Genomic DNA, 19,519 nt, shown 5'->3' on the forward strand with positions numbered 1-19,519 from the left:
GCAGCTCTGGTGACTCTTGACTGGCGGGCAGCTCTGGTGACTCTTGACTGGCGGGCAGCTCTGGTGACTGTTGACTGGCGAGGCTGGGCTGACGCACTAGACGCCTGATGCGTGGGGCTGGTACTGGATGTGCCAGCCTGGAGACACGCACCTCAGGGCTAGTGCGGGGAGCTGGCCTGGGGCTCCATCTTTGCCCCGTCAAACAGCCCTTGTGCCCCCCCCCCCATTTTTTTTTATTGGGGCTGCCTCTCGGGTTCCCTTAGCTCCCTTAACTTGTACTCCCAGGTCCATCCTTCCTCCTCGTTCGTCCGCTGCTTGGTCCTTTGGTGGTGGGTAGTTCTGTCACAAAAAATGTCGTACTCGTCACGGAAAATGTCGTACTGGAGAGAAGAGGACCAAGGCGCAGCGGGAATGTGAATACTCATGGTTTTAATTTTTAAAAAAGGAGTAAAGTATTCACTGACAAAACAATAAAGGTGACAACAGCAACAGTTTTACAGGCTCTACAAACGCAGTGCAAAAACAACTACCCACAACCCCAAAGAAAAACACACACACCTATATAGGACTTCCAATCAAAGGCAACTCAACACACCTGCCTTCAATTGGAAGTCCCAATCACCAACAAACATACACACACACAAAACTGCCACGTCCTGACCCCAAAACTAATACAATAGCTCCATCTGCTGGTCAGGACGTGACACAGAAGGGTATTTGTGTTATATGGTTTAGTTTGAGTGGTAATATTGTAGGGGTGTTTGATTTATTATTTCCGGGTTTTGGTTTATGTTCTATGTTTTGTATTTCTAGGTTCATTCTAGTTCTTTGTATTTCTATGTCTAGGTAATTGGGTGTTGGACTCTCAATTGGAGGCAGGTGTTTTTAGTTGCCTCTGATTGAGAGTCCTACATATAGTTATGTGTTTTGTTTGTAGTTTGTGGGTAGTTGTATTTCGCACTGCTGTGAGTATTAGCCTGTGAAACTGTCAGTCTGTCGTTCTTTGTTTTCTTGTTTTTCTGTGTTCACATTTATTTAAATAAATATAATGATGAACATGCAACCCGCTGCGCCTTGGTCCTCTCTACCCAACGACAACCGTTACACGAACGGAGCTTATCCAGTTTATTTTCCAGTGATTGCACGTTGGCCAATAGAACGGGTGGTAAAGGCGGGTTACCCACTCGTCGACGAATTCTCACAAGGCACCCTGATCTCCATCCCCTGTATTTCCTTATTTTCTTCATGCGAATGATGGGGATTTGGGCCTTGTCTGGAAGCAGCATTATATCCTTCGCATCAGACACATTACATAAAACATCTTTGTCCAGTTCGAGTTGAGTAATCGCTGTTCTGATATCCAGAAGCTCTTTTCGGTCATAAGAGATGGTAGCGTCAACATCATATACAAAATAAGTTACAAACAATTAAAAAAATACACAAAATAGCAGAATTGGTTAGGAGCCCGTAAAATGGCAGCAATTTTTACAGAATTCCTGGTCAGTTCGTGTCCATTGGAGGGCCCAACATAACTGACCATGTGACCTGACCAGGAAAAACTCAGGACCCTAGGTGTGAGTGCTCATCCTACCTGGTGCTCCAGGCTGCCCTTTCTGTCCAAGGCAACCTACAGGTCCTGCAGGTCCTGCATCTCCTTTCTGACCTGAAACACCACACATTGTGTCATATATTTGTAAAAAACACAATAAAAAGGACATTGGTTGATTCATTGACACTGATTTTAGTTAAGATAACTGCACAAATAAATAACACTACAGTATAGGATGTTGTGAGATGTTTGCTATACAGTGAGAGTTGCTGACTTAGAGTATGTTAGCATGTCATTAACAGTCATGCAAGTATTGCGGTCTGAGACTACAGTCAAATGTTGGATTGCCACAGTAACATTATGGATTGCCTTCCCCAGATGAAGGTTGCAGCTCTGACCTACAGTATAGTAACAGAAATTACATTCTGAATGCATGTATAAAGTATGGAGGTTGTTAATAAGGTGTCAGATTGGTTATTACCGTTTGGTCCGATGTCTCCTAACTGTCCCATCTCCCCTTTGACTCCCAAACCACCTGGATTGCCATCATTACCCTGTGAATACACATCCTATTCAGCACACCCATTCGGTCTTGGGTCAGTTTTGCATTTTCCCCACTACTGGTTAAGGTTAGGATTGGGGGAGGGGGAAATGCTACTAGATTTGTAATTAGGGGAAACTTCACCCTTAATTCACGTGTGTGTGCAAGGTGACATCTTTATGAATAATGACTATTTATTGGCTCTTCATGTGGGGACTCTCCCTTGTTACACATTCACATTGGGAAGGGGCAACAATTTATGTGGATATCTGTCTATAAGTGGGAAGTTGGCCCAACGTTTATGATGATGTCATCTCACGGAGTCTACCTTTAATCATGGGTGAGTAAATCAGTGGTGTGTGACTCACCGGTCTGCCCTGTACCCCTGTGTCTCCTCTATACCCAGGCGTACCAAGGAGGCCCATGGCACCTTTGTTCCCTTTATCTCCTTTAAAGCCAGGTCCCGGTGGACCAGGAGGTCCCCGTGGCCCCTGCATACCTAAATACACAGAGGGGGGAGCAGGCTCAGAGGTCATGGAAGCAATGAAGCCAAAAAAAATAAAAAGAGGGCTCTAGTCACAAGTAGGGAAGAGGGTATCCTTTGAGATGCAGCCTACACACCTTGGGGTCCAGGGACACCATTTTGTCCACGGTCTCCTTTTAGCCCTTCAAAGCACATTCCATCCCGGCCAGGACTTCCAGACAGTCCCATAGGACCAGGGGGGCCTGGAGGTCCAATGTCCCCCAAAGGCCCTGAGGGACCAGGAGGGCCAAAGCGGCCAGGTATCCCCACATCCCCCTTAAGTCCTACAGAAACAGTCAGATGAACAGATCAATGAAGGGATATCTTTTTGTAGCATTCAACACTTGGGAGGGAATCATTACCATCTGATAGCACTATAGGTTGAGAGACCCAGAGCTGCTGAGCCTTGAGGTGACTTTACTAACCCCATTTCACTGTCTTAACATTCTAAACAACATGCTATTTGAAGGGAGTAAACGTCGCTAACTAGCATAGAGATGACAGGAGATATTATTGGGACGCACACATGGTTTACATGGTATATCCTATGTCATGATGTTGCTCTGTTGGGTGAGGTTTATGACCCCCCCATAAATACCTTTCCCCCTTTTCTCTCCACTCTACAGAATGGACTCTTGGAAAGCCCTTTGTTAACATAGTGAAAGTATGGTAACTTCAAAAGGTTGGGGAATGGAACAATATTTCCCTTTCTCAACCAGTTGAAAGGGTCTGTTGGCACTTAAAGAATATGATGTCAGATCAGTTGTTGCCTGGGACATTATATCTGATGATAGGACAACATACATTGTATCTTGGAAAGTCTACACATTCTAGTTATCAGATTTACATGGAATTGTTGTGCAATTTAAATGTTTAAATATGAAACTATTTGTGAGAAGATTAAATGTCATTTTAGCTTCTAAATGAGAGAATTGTTTTCATAAGTAAACTTATGCTCACTCAGTGGCCACTTCCAAGTGAACAGACATTGGTTGGAGAGGGATGAAACACACCCTTCTCTTCCCCAGTACAAAAGCCCCCCGTGACCATATTCACGTTAGACTAAGCAAACCCTGGCGTGAGCTGCGGTTGCGAACGGTTGAACGAAAACTCTATCTAACGGAATTTACATGAGATCAGATCACGTGGGGGTGACGATCACCACGCTGAAAAAGTTGTGATGGGGCTTCTCATGACATAATTAGTAATCGATGTATGATCTATCCTGTCTATATGTAATTCTGTGTGATTATTTAGGTATTTAGTAAACAAATAATTAAGCCAATTTTTGTATTGCTGATTCAACTTGTTAGCCAGGGTTCGTGCAGATAACCAAGTACTTTACGACCATCAGAATGAGATTGAATAAGGTGACGATTAATAATTGACTGCTATTGATATAAAAGATCTTCAGATCTTTAAGAGAGTGGATTCGGGAGATAACCTCTCTATATAAATGAATGCTTCCGTGGTACCCCAGGTTATTAATGGTTTAATTGTTGCATGGTTTAATTCAATCACGTAATCAATTAAACGTTAGGTAATCAATTTGATAAAATAGCACTTTATATAATTTAATCATAGTCAGAGACACGACACCTATATTGTACAACAAAACACATGCATGCAACTACAGTATGTGGACACCCCTTCAAATTAGTGAATTCAGCTATTTCAGCTACACCCGTTGCTGACAGGTGTATACAATTGAGCACAAAGCCATGCAATCTCCATAGACAAATATTGGAAGATCAATGGCCCATACTGAAGAGCTCAGTGACTGTCAACTTGGCACCTTCATAGAATGCCACCTTTCCAACAAGTCAGTTCGTCAAATTTCTGCCCTGCTAGAGCTGCACCGGTCAACTATAAGTGTTGTTATTGTGAAGTGGAAACTTCTAGGAACATCAAGCTCACAGAACAGGACCGCCAAGTGCTTAAGCATGTAGCGCATAAAAATTGTCTGTCCTCAGTTGCAACACTCACTACCGAGTTCCAAACTGCCTCTGGAAGCAACGTCAGCACCAGAACTGTTCATCGGGAGCTCTATGAAATGGGTCTCCATGGCCGAGCATCCGCACACAAGCCTAAGATCACCATGCGCAATGCCAAGCGTCGGCTGCAGTGGTGTAAAGCTCGCCGCCATTGGACTTTGGGAAGTGGAAACACGTTCTCTGGAGTGATGAATCACGCTTCACCATCTGGCAATCCAATGGACAAATCTGGGTTTGGCGGATGTCAGGAGAACGCTACCTGCCACAATGCATAGAGCCAACTGTAACGTTTGGTGGAGAAGAAATAATAGTCTGGGGCTGTTTTTCATGGTTTAGGCTAGACCCCTTAGTTCCAGTGAAGGGAAATCTTAAAGCTACAGTATACAATGACGTCTAAAATATTCTGTGCCTCCAACGTTGTGGCAACAGTTTGGGGAAGGCCCTTTCCTGTTTCAACAGGAAAATCCCGCCATGCACGAAGCGAGGTCCATACAGAAATGGTTTGTTGAGATCGGTGTGGAAGAACTCTACTGTCCTGCACAGAGCCCTGACCTCAACCCCATCGAACACCTTTGGGATGAATTGGAACGACGACTGCGAGCCCGGCCTTATTGCCCAACATCAGTGCCCGACCTCACTAATGCTCTTGTGGCTGAACGGAAGCAAGTCCCCGCAGCAATGTTCCAACATCTAGCAGAAAGCCTTGCCAAAAGAGTGGTGGCTCTTATAGCAGCAAAGGGGGGACCAACTCCAAATTAATGCCCATGATTTTGGAAGGAGATGTTCAACGAGCAGATGTCCACATAGTTTTGGCCATGTAGTGTATCTGTGTGTAGCACAGACTCACCAGATTGGCCCGTCTTTCCGTCTGTGCCTTTTGGTCCAATGCCAGGGGCTGTAGAGAGAACAGACAATCAACACAGAGAGATAATTTCTGTGAATGTGTAAAGTTTTTCAATTTTCACATTTTAAATTCAAATCACTTCCTGGATTGACTGACTTCAATTGGAATTGACTCCAACCCTGGAGGGAGTGTTTTACACTCTTAGAAAAAAAGTTGTTATCTAGAACATTAAAGGGTTATTTGGCTGTCCCCATAGGAGAACTCTTTGGAGAACCCTTTTTGGTTTCAGGTATAACCTTTTTGGTTCCAGATAGAACCCAGAGGGTTCTACCTGGAACCAAAAAGTCATGTCCTATGGGAATAGCCAAAGAACCCTTTGGAACCCTTTTTTCTGAATGTAGTAGGGTTCTCTGACCTCCCATGTCTCCTTTCTCTCCTGCTGGGCCAGGGATGCCGTCTCGACCCTGGGCACCTCTGGGGCCTGCAATCCCTGGGTCACCAGCCAATCCTGGGCTCCCTGTGACACAGAGGCAGTGCTTAATTGGATCTCAAACACACACAGAAAGTCTAATGGCATTTCAGTAGGTGTGGACATGCATTATAAATTACCTTGCAGGCCATTCTGGCCATGACAGCCACCATTGCCTGGGAGACCATTAATGCCCTTCTCCCCGGCTGGTCCCGGAGGTCCTAAGAAAGACGTGAGATACAGATACCGTGAGAATAAATAGAGTGTGTGTGTGTGTGTGTGTGAGTGCATTTGTGCATGTGTGTGGAAAGTTATTTTTGTAGTAGTTATTATAAATCCGTTACTGAGGAGGTTGTGTGGGTTTGCATGTACGGCACAGTGATTGTTATTCAGTGGGCGACAGAGACCTCGTGATCCCTGTAGTCCTTCTCTTCCCTTGGGTCCTGTGGGGCCGATGGCCCCCAGGGTTCCGAACCTCCCCGCTACACCCATCTCCCCCTTCTCTCCTGGAAAACCTGGAAACCCTGGCACTCCCTGAAACAAAGAGGAAGAGAGCGAGAGAGATATGAGAATGAGAGAGTGAGAAGGAAAGGAAGAATGCAAGAGAGGAGAGAGAGAAGGGGGAGGAGGTTGGACTTAATTTCTGCTGAACACATTTGTACATTGCAAATCATTTGAAATATTAATTGTTGCTGTTCTATATCCGTATGTATCAGTTTTTCCTGGTCAAATCAGGTGATGTCAGGAAGAAAAAAAACAGGCCCCTCACGGGTACTGTACTCGGTTTTCACCTTTTCTCCTCGTCGTCCTTTAGCTCCTGGTCCAGGGAGGCTGGGCTCTCCTTTCACTCCATTTACTCCATTTGGACCTGGTCTTCCCGATGAACCAGGCTCTCCACGGACTCCTGTTCCCCCTTTCTCACCCTTTACACCTGGTCAGCAAGGACACAAACCTGAATAGGGTGAAGTAGCCCCTAGATGCTGATCTTGGGTCAGTTTTGCAATACCCCCTCCAATGGTTATGGTTAGGATTCAGGGAGGGGAAGCTGATCCTAGATCTATATCTAGGGGAACTTCTGCCGGGAGTGACCGAAACCTGGGAGTGTCCTTCTGTATATGTCAAGCCTCTAAAAAGACAAATTATGTATACGAAAATATACAATTTTAAAGTATGTGAAATGTAGAACATTTTGTATGCTTTAAATGCCAGGATGTCATATTAATTTCAGCTTTTTATCTACATGTAGTAGGAATTTGTTGTATGCTACTGAGGAAGAGAATCTTATTTTCAGACCCATGTGTGTCTGACAACAGCTGATAATCAGCTGATAATTCTGAAAGGGAAACGCTATACCAAAATGAACGAATGGCGAGAAACAACGCAATAGCGCATTAGATGACACATTTTTACTAACGAGTAAGTTCTAAATAATATGTAGTACGATTAGTACACAGTATGTAGATTTTAGTAAGTAGTATGCAAGACAGAATCTGGACACAGCCTGTTTCGCTATAATTTTGAGTATGTTACCTGGCACACCCATATCTCCTGCGACTCCAGGGTTTCCATTGAAACCAGGACTTCCTTTCTGGCCATCTCTGCCTGGGTCGCCAACAGCACCTACAAGAAAAGTGTGAGGTCAAAATATTAGTAATAAACAATTGCCTTTGGGGATTAATAAAGTTTACTCAATCAAATTGAATAGCTAGGCATGGTAGTGATTTATTAAGAAGCGGGTAGGCAATTGAAACAGTTTTTTTTTCAATAGTGTGTCACGGTGCTTGCTACCTTGCGGCCCGGCACTCCCGGGAATCCCATCCTTGCCACTTGCTCCATTGTGCCCTATCACACCTAGATCTCCTTTGGCACCTGTTAGGCCCCTTAGACCTGAGGAAAAAAGAGAGGAGAGTCAGAGATCAGGGGTCACTAGATCTAAAAGGCTTTGCGATTATTATTTTGCCATTATGCTGCGGTACTTAGAGGTAATTTGTGGTTTAATACGGTACCCTGCGTCACCACTTCATTGATCCAGACCAGCGCAAGGGGGAGTTAGAGCACTGATTATGCTTTTGGGTCCTACTGTGTCTCTAACTGACTATGAATGGGCGACATAAACCTAAATAGAAACTGATAATTGTGCACGACTTCAGTATTACTTACTAAAACTGTTGTTACACTTTTATTATTTTATTTTGTTAGGATTATTTTGCTCTTACTGTAGTACTGTATCCCACTCCCGACCAGTCACATTGTACAGTGCCTGAGTGGTGCAATGGTCTAAGACACTGCATTGCAGTGCAAGCTGTGTTGCTACAGATGCTGGTTCAATACCTGTGCCAGCCTCAACTGGGAGACCCATGAGATGACCGTAGGTTTTTAGTTTCTCTCCCTCTAAAAACAATTGTAAAATATTCTTGATAACAAACTGGCTTTGTTAACAAATTAGCAACAATGTCTCACCCCCTGTTCAAGAATGGCCTTTTTCACACTCATTTTACGTTATTTGAAAACAAAATCTCCAAAATATTGTTATTATTAATTTAGAATTATATAAAAGCCCCTTGGATATTCTCACAGATATATTATTAACCCTGTTATTAGCAGGACAATATATATATTGGTCATGGCTCCCGCACTCAATGGGATTGCCTTGCAGTTCTCCAGCTGTATCCACTGACAGCTTGCGAGGTTCAAGGCATGAGGGCAGGGGGCAAGGGATGGGCCGCAGAGCCAAGCACAGAAGACAGACCTAGCCCATGGGGAAGGGAGGAGGGAAGAGGAGGGTAGCATACTGGGTAGCACAGAGCAACACTTTAAGGGGCATTGCAATAATAATGGCGCTGACTAGGGAAACGTTCCAGATGGAGGGTAGGGGGAGAATTCTATCGTAAAATGTATTTCTAAGTTAAGTAGTATTATTATTACTATTATTATTATGTATCACATCCAACCATGATTGGGAATACCATAGTGCGGCGCACAATTGGCGCAGCGTTTCTCTTCCTCTAAAAACAGAAATAAATGTTTTGGACTTTACAAATATTAGTTTGGCCTTTATTCAGATTACAAAGACTCACTTTTGTTTTTTTGAAAACGAAATAACCTCCAAAATATTGTTTGAAATTATCAAGTTGATGGCACATTCATATAGCATCGCCTACATAAAGCTGAGTGACTCACACATTCATGGCTTTGGATCAAAATAAGTATTCTTTCTGATAGTCTTTAATAAATAAATGTTTTGGTTATCCTGACCTGGACACCATGTACAGTATTATAATAGCCCATTATGGGCTATTAGCAGGACAATATACAGTGGGGGACAAAAGTATTTGATCCCCTGCTGATTTTGTACGTTTGCCCACTTACAAAGAAATGATCAGTCTATAATTTTAAAAGTAGGTTTATTTGAACAGTGAGAGACAGAATGACAACAAAAAAATCCAGAAAAACGCATGTCAAAAATGTTATAAAATGATTTCCATTTTAATGAGGGAAATAAGTATTTGACCTCTCTGCAAAACATGACTTAGTACTTGGTGGCAAAACCCTTGTTGGCAATCACAGAGGTCAGACGTTTCTTGTAGTTGGCCATCAGGTTTGCACACATCTCAGGAGGGATTTTGTCCCACTCCTCTTTGTAGATCTTCTCCAAGTCATTAGGGTTTCGAGGCTGACGTTTGGCAACTCAAACCTTCAGCTCCCTCCACGGATTTTGTTTGGGATTAAGGTCTGGAGACAGGCTAGGCCACTCAAGGACATTAATGTGCTTCTTCTTGAGCCACTCCTTTGTTGTCTTGGCCGTGTGTTTTGGGTCATTGTCATGCTGGAATACCCATCCACGACCCATTTTCAATGCCCTGGCAGAGGGAAGGAGGTTTTCACCCAAGATTTGACGGTACATGGCCCCGTCCATCATCCCTTTGATGCGGTGAAGTTGTCCTGTCCCCTTAGCAGAAAAACACCCCCAAAGCATAATGTTTCCACCTCCATGTTTGACGGTGGAGATGGGCAGCATTCCTCCTCCTCCAAACACGGCGAGTTGAGTTGATGTCAATGAGCTCCATTTTGGTCTCATCTGACCACAACACTTTCACCAGTTGTCCTCTGAGTCATTCAGATGTTCATTGGCAGACTTCAGACGGGCATGTATATGTATTCTTGAGCAGGGGGACCTTGCGGGCGCTGCAGGATTTCAGTCCATCACGGCGTAGTGTGTTACCAATTGTTTTCTTGGTGACTATGGTCCCAGCTGCCTTGAGATCATTGACAAGATCCTCCCGTGTAGTTCTGGGCTGATTCCTCATTCTCATGATCATTGCAACTCCACGAGGTGAGATCTTGCATGGAGCCCCAGGCCGAGGGATATTGACAGTTCTTTTGTGTTTCTTCCATTTGCGAATAATCGCACCAAATGTTGTCACCTTCTCACCAAGCTGCTTGGTGATGGTCTTGTAGCCCATTCCAGCCTTGTGTAGGTCTACAATCTTGTCCCTGACATCCTTGGAGAGCTCTTTGGTCTTAGCCATGGTGGAGAGTTTGGAATCTGATTGATTGATTGCTTCTGTGGACAGGTGTCTTTTTTACAGGTAACAAGCTGCGGTTAGGAGCACTCCCTTTAAGAGTGTGCTCCTATTCTCAGCTCGTTACCTGTATAAAAGACACCTGGGAGCCAGAAATCTTTCTGATTGAGAGGGGGTCAAATACTTATTACCCTCATTAAAATGCAAATCAATTTATAACATTTTTGACATGTGTTTTTCTGGATATTTTTGTTGTTATTCTGTCTCTCACTGTTCAAATAAACCTACCATTAAAATTATAGACTGATCCTTTCTTTATCAGTGGGCAAACGTACAAAATCAGCAGGGGATCAAATACTTTTTCCCCCCACTGTACCTTTACCAACACCTCTCTGTATTTTGATACTTTGTGGATGGGGCCTTCCCAGTGGTGCAGCTGTCTAAATCACCACATCGCAATGCAAAATTGCGATGCTACAAATACCCGTGTCGGCCGCCACCGGGAGACCCAAGGTTTTAATTTAGAATCCTCCAATAGTCTATATGTAATTATTGGCGGAGGGTCACATCATATTTTTTTATATACTGTAGGCCTACCGCAGGCGACATGAGTCTCACTAGTGTTGAGTAATGTGCTGTTAAAAGTGGTGTAGGTCTTGTTTATTTAAAGAGCATATTGAAGTTAGAAGCAATTGGATTTGAAGCATTAGCGTACAACTATTTTAACACTGTTTCCAGCTGCTCTGAGACAAGCATAGGGACTGGTCTTGATAAATCAATCTTCGTTTGGGTATTGGTCAGACTAAAATTATGGTGTAGAAATGTTATGCTCTTAGTGTAACCTTTATTTAACTAGGCAAGTCAGTTAAGAACAAATTCTTATTTACAAATGACAGCCTACTCCTTGCTCCCCATCAGGGAATTAAACCCCGGTCTCCCGCGTGCACCTCTCATGCCCGCACGACACAGGGATTCTTTAGCTAAATAGCCCGGTACTGTGTAGCCTACTCCCGACCGTCACGTTGTACAGCTCCATATTTTCCGTTCCCTCCTAACGGAAACCCAGGGTTTTTCTCATTTTTCTTGGAATATAAACACCATAATTAATCAAATTAATCCCAAACTCTAAAAGTAATAGTATCATCAATTTCTCTATAGTCAAAACGTCTTGATGGACTCAAAAGTTTGGACACACCTAATTATTCCAGGGTTATTCTTCATTTTGACTATTTTCTACATTGTAGAATAATAGCGAAGACATCACAATTATGAAATAGCACATATGGAATCAGTTAACCTCTTGGGGCTAGGTGGGACGCTAGCGTGCCACCCGTGGTGCACTCTATCAACAGCAGGTGCATTTCAAGAGCGGCAAATTTGAATCCAAATAAATGTCAAAATTCAAATTTTTCAAAAATACAACTATTTTACACCATTTGAAAGATAAACATCTCCTTAATCTAACCACGTTTTACGATTTCAAAAAGGTTTTACGGCGAAAGCATCAATTTAGAGTATGTTAGGACAGTACATTTACAAGAGTTGTGTGTAATGTTTTGTCAAGTCAAAGACAGGGTCACCAAAACCATAAAACCAGCTAAAATGATGCACTAACCTTTTACAATCTCCATCAGATGACACTCCTAGGACATTATGTTAGACAATGCATGCATTTTTAGTTCTATCAAGTTCATATTTATATCCAAAAACAGCGTTTTACTATGGCATTGATGTTGAGGAAATCGTTTCCCTCCAATAACCGGCAGTCAAGTCAGCGTCACAAATTAAATAATTAAAATTAGAAAACATTGGTAAAATATTATATTGTCATTTAAAGAATTATAGATTTACATCTCTTGAACTCAATCAACTTGCCAGATTTAAAAATAACCTTACTGGGAAATCACACTTTGCAATAATCTGAGCACTGCGCCCAGAAAAATACGCGTTGCGATACAGACTAGACGTCATGTTGGGGAGATCTAAAATCGAAAATACTATGTAAATAATCCATTACCTTTGATTCTCTTCATCAGATGTCACTTCCAGGTATCACAGGTCCATAACGAATGTAGTTTTGTTCAAAAAAGCTCATCATTTATGTCCAAAAATCTCCGTCTCGTTAGCACATGATGTAAGCCAGCCGGACTTCTCGTCATGAACGAGGGGAAAAAATATATTTCCGTTCGTTCAAACATGTCAAACGTTGTATAGCATAAATCATTAGGGCCTTTTTAACCAGAACATGAATAATATTCAAGGTGGACGAATGCATACTCTTTTATAACGTATTGGAACGAGGGTACCCAACATGAACTCGCGCGCCAGGTGTCTAATGGGACATCATCGTTCCATGGCTCTTGTTCGGTCAGATCTCCCTCCAGAAGACTCAAAACACTTTGTAAAGGCTGGTGACATCTAGTGGAAGCAATAGGAAGTGCCAAAATATTCCTAAGCCCCTGTGTTTTTCAATGGGATAGGTTTAAAGTCAATACAACACATCAGGTATCCACTTCCTGTCAGAAAATGTCTCAGGGTTTTGCCTGCCAAATGAGTTCTGTTATACTCACAGACACCATTCAAACAGTTTTAGAAACTTTAGAGTGTTTTCTATCCATATATAATAAGTATATGCATATTCTAGTTACTGGGTAGGATTAGTAACCAGATTAAATCGGGTACATTTTTTTTATCCAGACGTGCAAATGCTGCCCCCTAGACCCAACAGGTTAAGATCAAATTCTTATTTACATTCACATTTATTTTTGTGGCGGGAGGTAGTCTAGTGGTTAGAGCATTGGGCCAGTAACCGAAAGGTTGCTAGATTGAATCCTCGAGCTGATAAGGTAAAAATCTGTCATTCTGCACCTGAACAAGGCAGTTAACCCACTGTTCCTAGGCCGTCATTGTAAATAAGAATTTGTTCTTAACTGACTTGCCTATTTAAAATAAATAGATATATACAAGGACAGCCTACTCCTTCCTCCCCGTCGGGGAATTGAACCCCAGTTGCCTCCACGACACAGGGATTCTTTAGCTAAATAGCCCAGCACTGTAGCCAACTCCCGACTGTCACGTTGTACAGCGCCATATTTTCCATTCCAAAGGGTTTTTCGTTTTTCTTGGAATAGAAACATCATAATATTAATCAAATTAATTAAGCGGCATTTCTTAAAATCAGTCCCATATACTATGTTCTTACAAAAAAAGGTTTTAAATTCTCTAGTACAGCCACTATTGAAGACTATCAAATGCTTCTCAAAGATGCCCTCTGGTGGTCAAACTAACACTAACTAGCATTAATGGTACCAGTGGTTGGCACTTAAATAATGTGCCATAGAATTCTGCGGCAGCCTGCAAGCTGTGCTGCAGTCCGTTGCAATTTTTAAAGGACGAACCACTGTAAATGTTTCTAAAAACTCAAGGGGAGAAAGGAATAGTCTACTACAGATACTGTGTGTAAGTCTATAAAGACAGGGTGCCGCTAATGTTCTAGAATTAGCATTGGAGTTTGTAGTGTTGATTGGGGGTAGGGGTCATTCAGAGTCAGGGGTCATTCAGAGACTGACCTGTAGGTCCTGGGTCCGCAGGGTCCCCAGGGACCTCGATGTATGTTGTGACTCCAATATCTCCAGGAGCCCCAGAATCTCCCACAGGTCCCCTGGCTCCTACATGGCCCTTCACCCCATCAGCACCCATCAGACCTGGAGACAGCAATCATCATCGTCAACATCTTCATCATCATCATAGCGTGTGTGTGTGCATAAAAGTATTGGACAGTTCTACCTTTAGGGCCAAGTCGTCCCCCTGGTCCTGGGCCTCCGTCTGGTCCTGGTGTACCACACACTCCTGATGGCCCCATGTCTCCTCTCAGGCCTTGGAGAACACACACACAGGTTCATAACAGTTGATCACACAATGGCACATTATCTTCTTCACCTTAAAGCAATAGTGGTCTAACCTGGTATCCCAGGTACACCATCTCTTCCTCTGAATCCTTTCAGGCCGGCAGCCCCCCCAGGTCCCTGGGGTCCATCAAAACCGGGCCGTCCAAACGGCCCCATCAATCCTGGGGCCCCTCTGCCAGGCAGACCTGAATCGCCCTGCACCCCCTTCTGTCCTCTGGTCCCTGAAGCATGTAGAGATCCAAGGATACATAGAGAGGAGAGTGAGATGGGGGAGAGGAGAAAAAGAAAGGGTGAGAGGACAGAGAGATGGGGGAGAGGAGAGAACAGAGAGACAGGGGAGAAGAGAGAAAGAAAGGGGAGAGGAGAGAGACAGAAATGGGGAGAGGAGAACAAGACAGCAGGGAGAGGAGAAAGGGGAAAAGGAGAGAACAATAAGGAGGAACACACAGAGAGGACTTTATGAGAGTGTCATACATGTATGTACAGTAGAGTCACACCTAGAACTTTTATGAGCAGTGTTCTGACAGAGATGCTTACAGCATCAGAGATGCTTACATGCAGTGTTCTGACAGAAATGCTTACATGCTTACAGCAAAACTGTCAAGGCAAGTGGTTGCTATTTGAAGAATCTCAAATATAAAATCTATTTTGATCTGTTTAACACTTTTTTGGTTACTACATGATTCCAGATGTGTTATTTCATAGTTTTGATGTCGTCACTATTATTCTACAATGTAGAAATAGTAAAAATAAAGAAAACCCTTGAATGAGTAGGTGTTCTAAAACCTTTGACTGGTAGTGTACATTCTGGGATAAAAACAAAAAAAACAAAAGGGCATCCTTTGCCACTTGTTTCGGTAAACAGCTGAGTTGTGGGGCTAAGGATATGTACCTGTGAAGCCAATGATTCCATTGAGACCTACAGCCCCCGGAGGGCCTGGAATGCCTAGCGTACACTCCCCAGCATCCCCAGGCAGACCAGGCAAGCCCTCAGCACCTTTACCGCCTGAGGATAGACAGAAGCAACAATCAGACTGTGTGTGTGTGTGTGTGTGTGTGTGTGTGTGTGTGTGTCTACTCACCTCTGTCTCCCTGTGGACCATCTCTTCCTGGTAAGCCAGGTGATCTACCAAGCCCAGGCAGACCAGAGTCTCCAGTCAGCCCCAGAGAACCATCCTCCCCTGGGGGGCCTGGTCTACCTGGCAGCCCTGGGAGCCCTGGTCTGAAATCACCCTAAAAACCCATACAACACAGAATTACTATGTATGGACACACAAAGACAGCCCACAGTAGGACACACACACACGCCCGCACTCACAAACTCATTCAAACACACTCACGCATGTGCACACACACACACAAAATGTTTGCGCTCCACTGACCTTAGGGCCTGGCATCCCGGGAGCTCCGGATGGTCCTGGTCGTCCCATACTACCAATCCCTGGGGCACCAGCAACCCCCGGCTGGCTCTTCTCACCTGAGAGGGAAACAGTCTCATGACTGAGTCTGTACATGAGCTCTATCTGCAGTTTTTCTCAATCACGTTCATGCATTTTTGGAACAGTGTAGTTCGAAGATACGTTGAATTCTCTAAACAGCAAATACTTTCATCAAAACTATAAGATACTGTTAATTAAGCAAATACATGAATCATAAGAACTGCCTACAAAAAAGATTAACACATCAATGAAATGAGCCTGACTTAAAAAATTCATATTTAATCATTATCACTAAACCATGATGATCAAAATTGGAAATAAAAATATCAAAAGGTGTAGAATTATGGGCAATTATTCTCCTTTGACGCATTTTTCACTAAACATTTACATTTACAACGTGGTTATATCCTCGGGTCGGAGGATTTAGGGTCATTAAATAAATTCAACAGTCGCAAGACAGGACTTTAAATAGGCCGATGGCATGTCAAGGGAACTGTAGCTTACTGTTTAGATGGGTTAAATGGAAACTGAAATCTGGACATTGACTAACCAGAATAACCTACTGTTTTTAGGCAAACTCCAAAGTCCTCTAATAATACTAGTCCCATGCGAATCGACATCCCTGTGTTTTGAGAGAAATTTCAGTTTTACAGGTGTTGCTCAGTGTTTGAGCAAGAAAACAATAACTGATTCGATAAATTTAACAAAGTGCTGCGTATAGCCTATATATGAAGGCCTTACATGTATCAACTTTCACAATGAATGCTTTTGTTTATACGTTTTGTGTGAATGAACTGAACATCACCAAGTGCATCATAAAAAATATTGTGCCTATTTAATGCAACCCTTGTTGTTAATAGATCGCAAATCAGCATACAACTGAGCTAAACAAGTTCACTTTCTCCTCCATTGACCTAATAACGCATATCAAGAGCAAGTTAGCTGTTTAGCTCACATCTGAAAGCTGGTGGGCATTTAGGACTTCTTCCACTGCGGATCGCTAAAATATCCTAATGATTATGAACACACTTGCTCAATTACAATATTTTGGCGACACTTTACGACACGGTTTGGTATGGTTAAGAAACTTGGGAACCAAGCTCGAGTTCAGTGTAGCCTGACAAAAGAGAAGGTACATGTATCTAATTATAGTTGTAATTCAAGTTGACTAACAAATAGCCTACCAAAATGTCAGAAATTATAAGCAGAAACATATCTAAATCACTTCATCACATATACTCCGGGCGGTTGCGGATGGGTTATTAGCAATTGCGGGTGAGGTGAACAAACAGCTGACCGGCGCACCACTAGTTTACAAACACATAAAATCAAATATTTGTCTTAATCATTTCCGTCAGCAAATTGTAAAGACCCTGCAAAGGGTGGGTTGACTTTCACTAGGCACTGGGCCATGATTTATACCCAATATAGCCCTGATGGAGTGATTTAGAATATTGTGCACTAGTATTTATTGATTGCTGGAAATAGTGAACACATTTGTCCTCTGATAAAAATGTTGTGTAAATATACTGAAAACAAAACACAACATTGAATTTTGTCTTCAAATGATGCCATTTGTATTCATAGTTTTGCAAATTGGCATCTATGATATGTAATCCAAGGCAAGAAGGTGATCAGAAGTTTGAAAAATGTATTTGGGCATTTCATATTTCATTCAAGGGTTTTTATTTAGCTTGACTATTTTCTACATTGTCGAATATTAGTGAAGATATCAAAACTATGAAATAATACATAGGGAATCTTGTAGTAAGCAAAAAAGTATTAAACAAGATTCACCCATTGCCTTGATGACAGCTTCGCACACTCTTGGCATTCTCTAAACCAGCTTCATGAGGTAGTCACCTGGAATGCATTTCAACAGAAGATGGCCCTATTTGGTAAAATACCAAGTCCATATTATGGCAAGAAAAGCTCAAATAAGCAAAGAGAAAGGACATTCCATCATTACTTTAAGACATGAAGGTCAGTCAATATGGAACATTTCAAGAACTTTTAAAGTTTCTTCAAGTGCAGTTGCAAAAACCATCTATGATGAAACTGGCTCTCATGAGGACCACCACAGGAAAGGAAGACCCAGAGTTACCTCTGCTGCAGAGGATAAGTTCATTCGAGTTACCAGCCTCAGAAATTGCAGCCCAAATAAATGCTTCACAGAGTTCAAGTAACAGACATCTCAACATCAACTGTTCAGAGGAGACTGCGTGAATCAGGCCTTCATGGTCGAATTCCTGCAAAGAAACCACTACTATAGGACACCATTAAGAAAAAGAGACCTGCTTGGGCCAAGAAACACGAGCAATGGACATTAGACCGGTGGAAATCTGTCCTTTGGTCTGACGTGTCAAATTGGAGATTTCTGGTTCCAACAGCCGTGTTGTTGTGACACGCAGAGAAGGTGAACAGATGATCTATGCATGTGTGGTTCCCACCATAAAGCACAGAGGAGGTGGTGTGATGGTGCTTTGCTGGTGACACTGTCGGTGATTCATTTAGAATTCAAGGCACACTTAACCAGCATGGTTACCACAGCATTCTGCAGCGATACACCATCCCATCTGGTTTGCGCTTAGTGGGACTATCATTTGTTTTTTAACAGGACAATGACCCAACACACATCCAGGGTATGGCTATTTGACCAAGAAGGAGAATCATGGAGTGCTGCATCAGATGACCTGGCCTCCAAAATCACCCGACCTCAACCCAATTGAGATGGTTTGAGATGAGTTGGACCTCAGAGTAAAGGAAAAGCAGCCAGCAAGTGCTCAGCATATACTTTAAGACTGTTGGAAAAGCATTCCAGGTGAATCTGGTTGAGAGAATGCCAAGAGTGTGCAAAGCTGCCTTCAAGACAAAGGTTGGCTACTTTGAAGAATCTCAAAAATAAATAATATTTTGACTTGTTTAACACTTTTTTTGGTTACTACATGATTCCATATGTGTTATTTCATCGTTTTGCTGTCTTCACTATTATTCTACAATGTAGAAAAGTCAAAATAAAGAAAAACCCTTGAATGAGTAGGTGTGTCAAAACTTTTGACTGGTACTGTATATATACACACACAGTACTCAGACCCATTGACTTTTTGCACATTTTGTTCCGTTACAGCCTTATTTTAAAATGGATTAAATTAATAAAAATCAACCTACACACAATACCCCATAATGACAAAGCAGAAAACTGAAAAACATAAGTATTCAGACTTGAGACTTGAAATTGAGCTCAGGGTCATCCTGTATCCATTGATCATCCCTGAGATGTTTCTAGAACTTGATTGGAGTCCACCTGTTGGAAATTCAATTGATTGGACATGATTTGGAAAGGCACAAACCTGTTTATATAAGGTCCCACACTAGACAGTGAATGTTAGAGCAAAAACCAAGCCATGAGGTAAAAGGAATTGTCCGTTGACCTCCGAGACAGGATTGTGTCGAGGCACAGATCTGGGGAAGGGTACAAAAAAATGTCTGCAGCATTGAAGGTCCAAGTGGCCTCCATCATTCTTAAATGGAAGAAGTTTGTAACCACCAAGACTTCCTAGACTTGGCCACCTGGCCAAACTGAGCAATCGGGGGAGAAGGGCCTTGGTCAGGGAGGTGACCAAAAACCCGATGGTCACTCTGACAGAGCTCTAGAGTTCCTCTTTGGAGATGGGACAACCTTCCAGAAGGACAACCATCCCTGCAGCATTCCACCAGTTAGGCCTTTAT

At 42.8% G+C, this 19,519-nt stretch overlaps 1 protein-coding gene across 1 annotated transcript in view; it reads right to left on the bottom strand.

Annotated features, from left to right (window-relative positions):
- LOC106612355 (collagen alpha-5(IV) chain) overlaps nucleotides 1-19,519 on the bottom strand; it is a 143,974-nt gene that overhangs the window by 15,796 nt on the left and 108,659 nt on the right. The window contains exons 29-45 of the mRNA XM_014213415.2: nucleotides 15,734-15,828; nucleotides 15,434-15,584; nucleotides 15,244-15,357; nucleotides 14,405-14,572; nucleotides 14,230-14,319; nucleotides 14,013-14,147; nucleotides 7,709-7,807; nucleotides 7,451-7,540; nucleotides 6,712-6,851; nucleotides 6,328-6,454; nucleotides 6,061-6,141; nucleotides 5,867-5,968; nucleotides 5,455-5,502; nucleotides 2,712-2,897; nucleotides 2,459-2,589; nucleotides 2,031-2,103; nucleotides 1,592-1,663 (exon numbers count right to left, since the gene is read on the bottom strand). Coding sequence (XP_014068890.1) covers nucleotides 1,592-1,663; nucleotides 2,031-2,103; nucleotides 2,459-2,589; nucleotides 2,712-2,897; nucleotides 5,455-5,502; nucleotides 5,867-5,968; nucleotides 6,061-6,141; nucleotides 6,328-6,454; nucleotides 6,712-6,851; nucleotides 7,451-7,540; nucleotides 7,709-7,807; nucleotides 14,013-14,147; nucleotides 14,230-14,319; nucleotides 14,405-14,572; nucleotides 15,244-15,357; nucleotides 15,434-15,584; nucleotides 15,734-15,828 — 1,902 coding nt within the window. The remainder of the gene's footprint in view (nucleotides 1-1,591; nucleotides 1,664-2,030; nucleotides 2,104-2,458; nucleotides 2,590-2,711; nucleotides 2,898-5,454; nucleotides 5,503-5,866; nucleotides 5,969-6,060; nucleotides 6,142-6,327; nucleotides 6,455-6,711; nucleotides 6,852-7,450; nucleotides 7,541-7,708; nucleotides 7,808-14,012; nucleotides 14,148-14,229; nucleotides 14,320-14,404; nucleotides 14,573-15,243; nucleotides 15,358-15,433; nucleotides 15,585-15,733; nucleotides 15,829-19,519) is intronic.

The sequence above is a fragment of the Salmo salar genome, chromosome ssa09, assembly GCF_905237065.1.
Source record: "Salmo salar chromosome ssa09, Ssal_v3.1, whole genome shotgun sequence".
Taxonomy (NCBI): domain Eukaryota; kingdom Metazoa; phylum Chordata; class Actinopteri; order Salmoniformes; family Salmonidae; genus Salmo; species Salmo salar.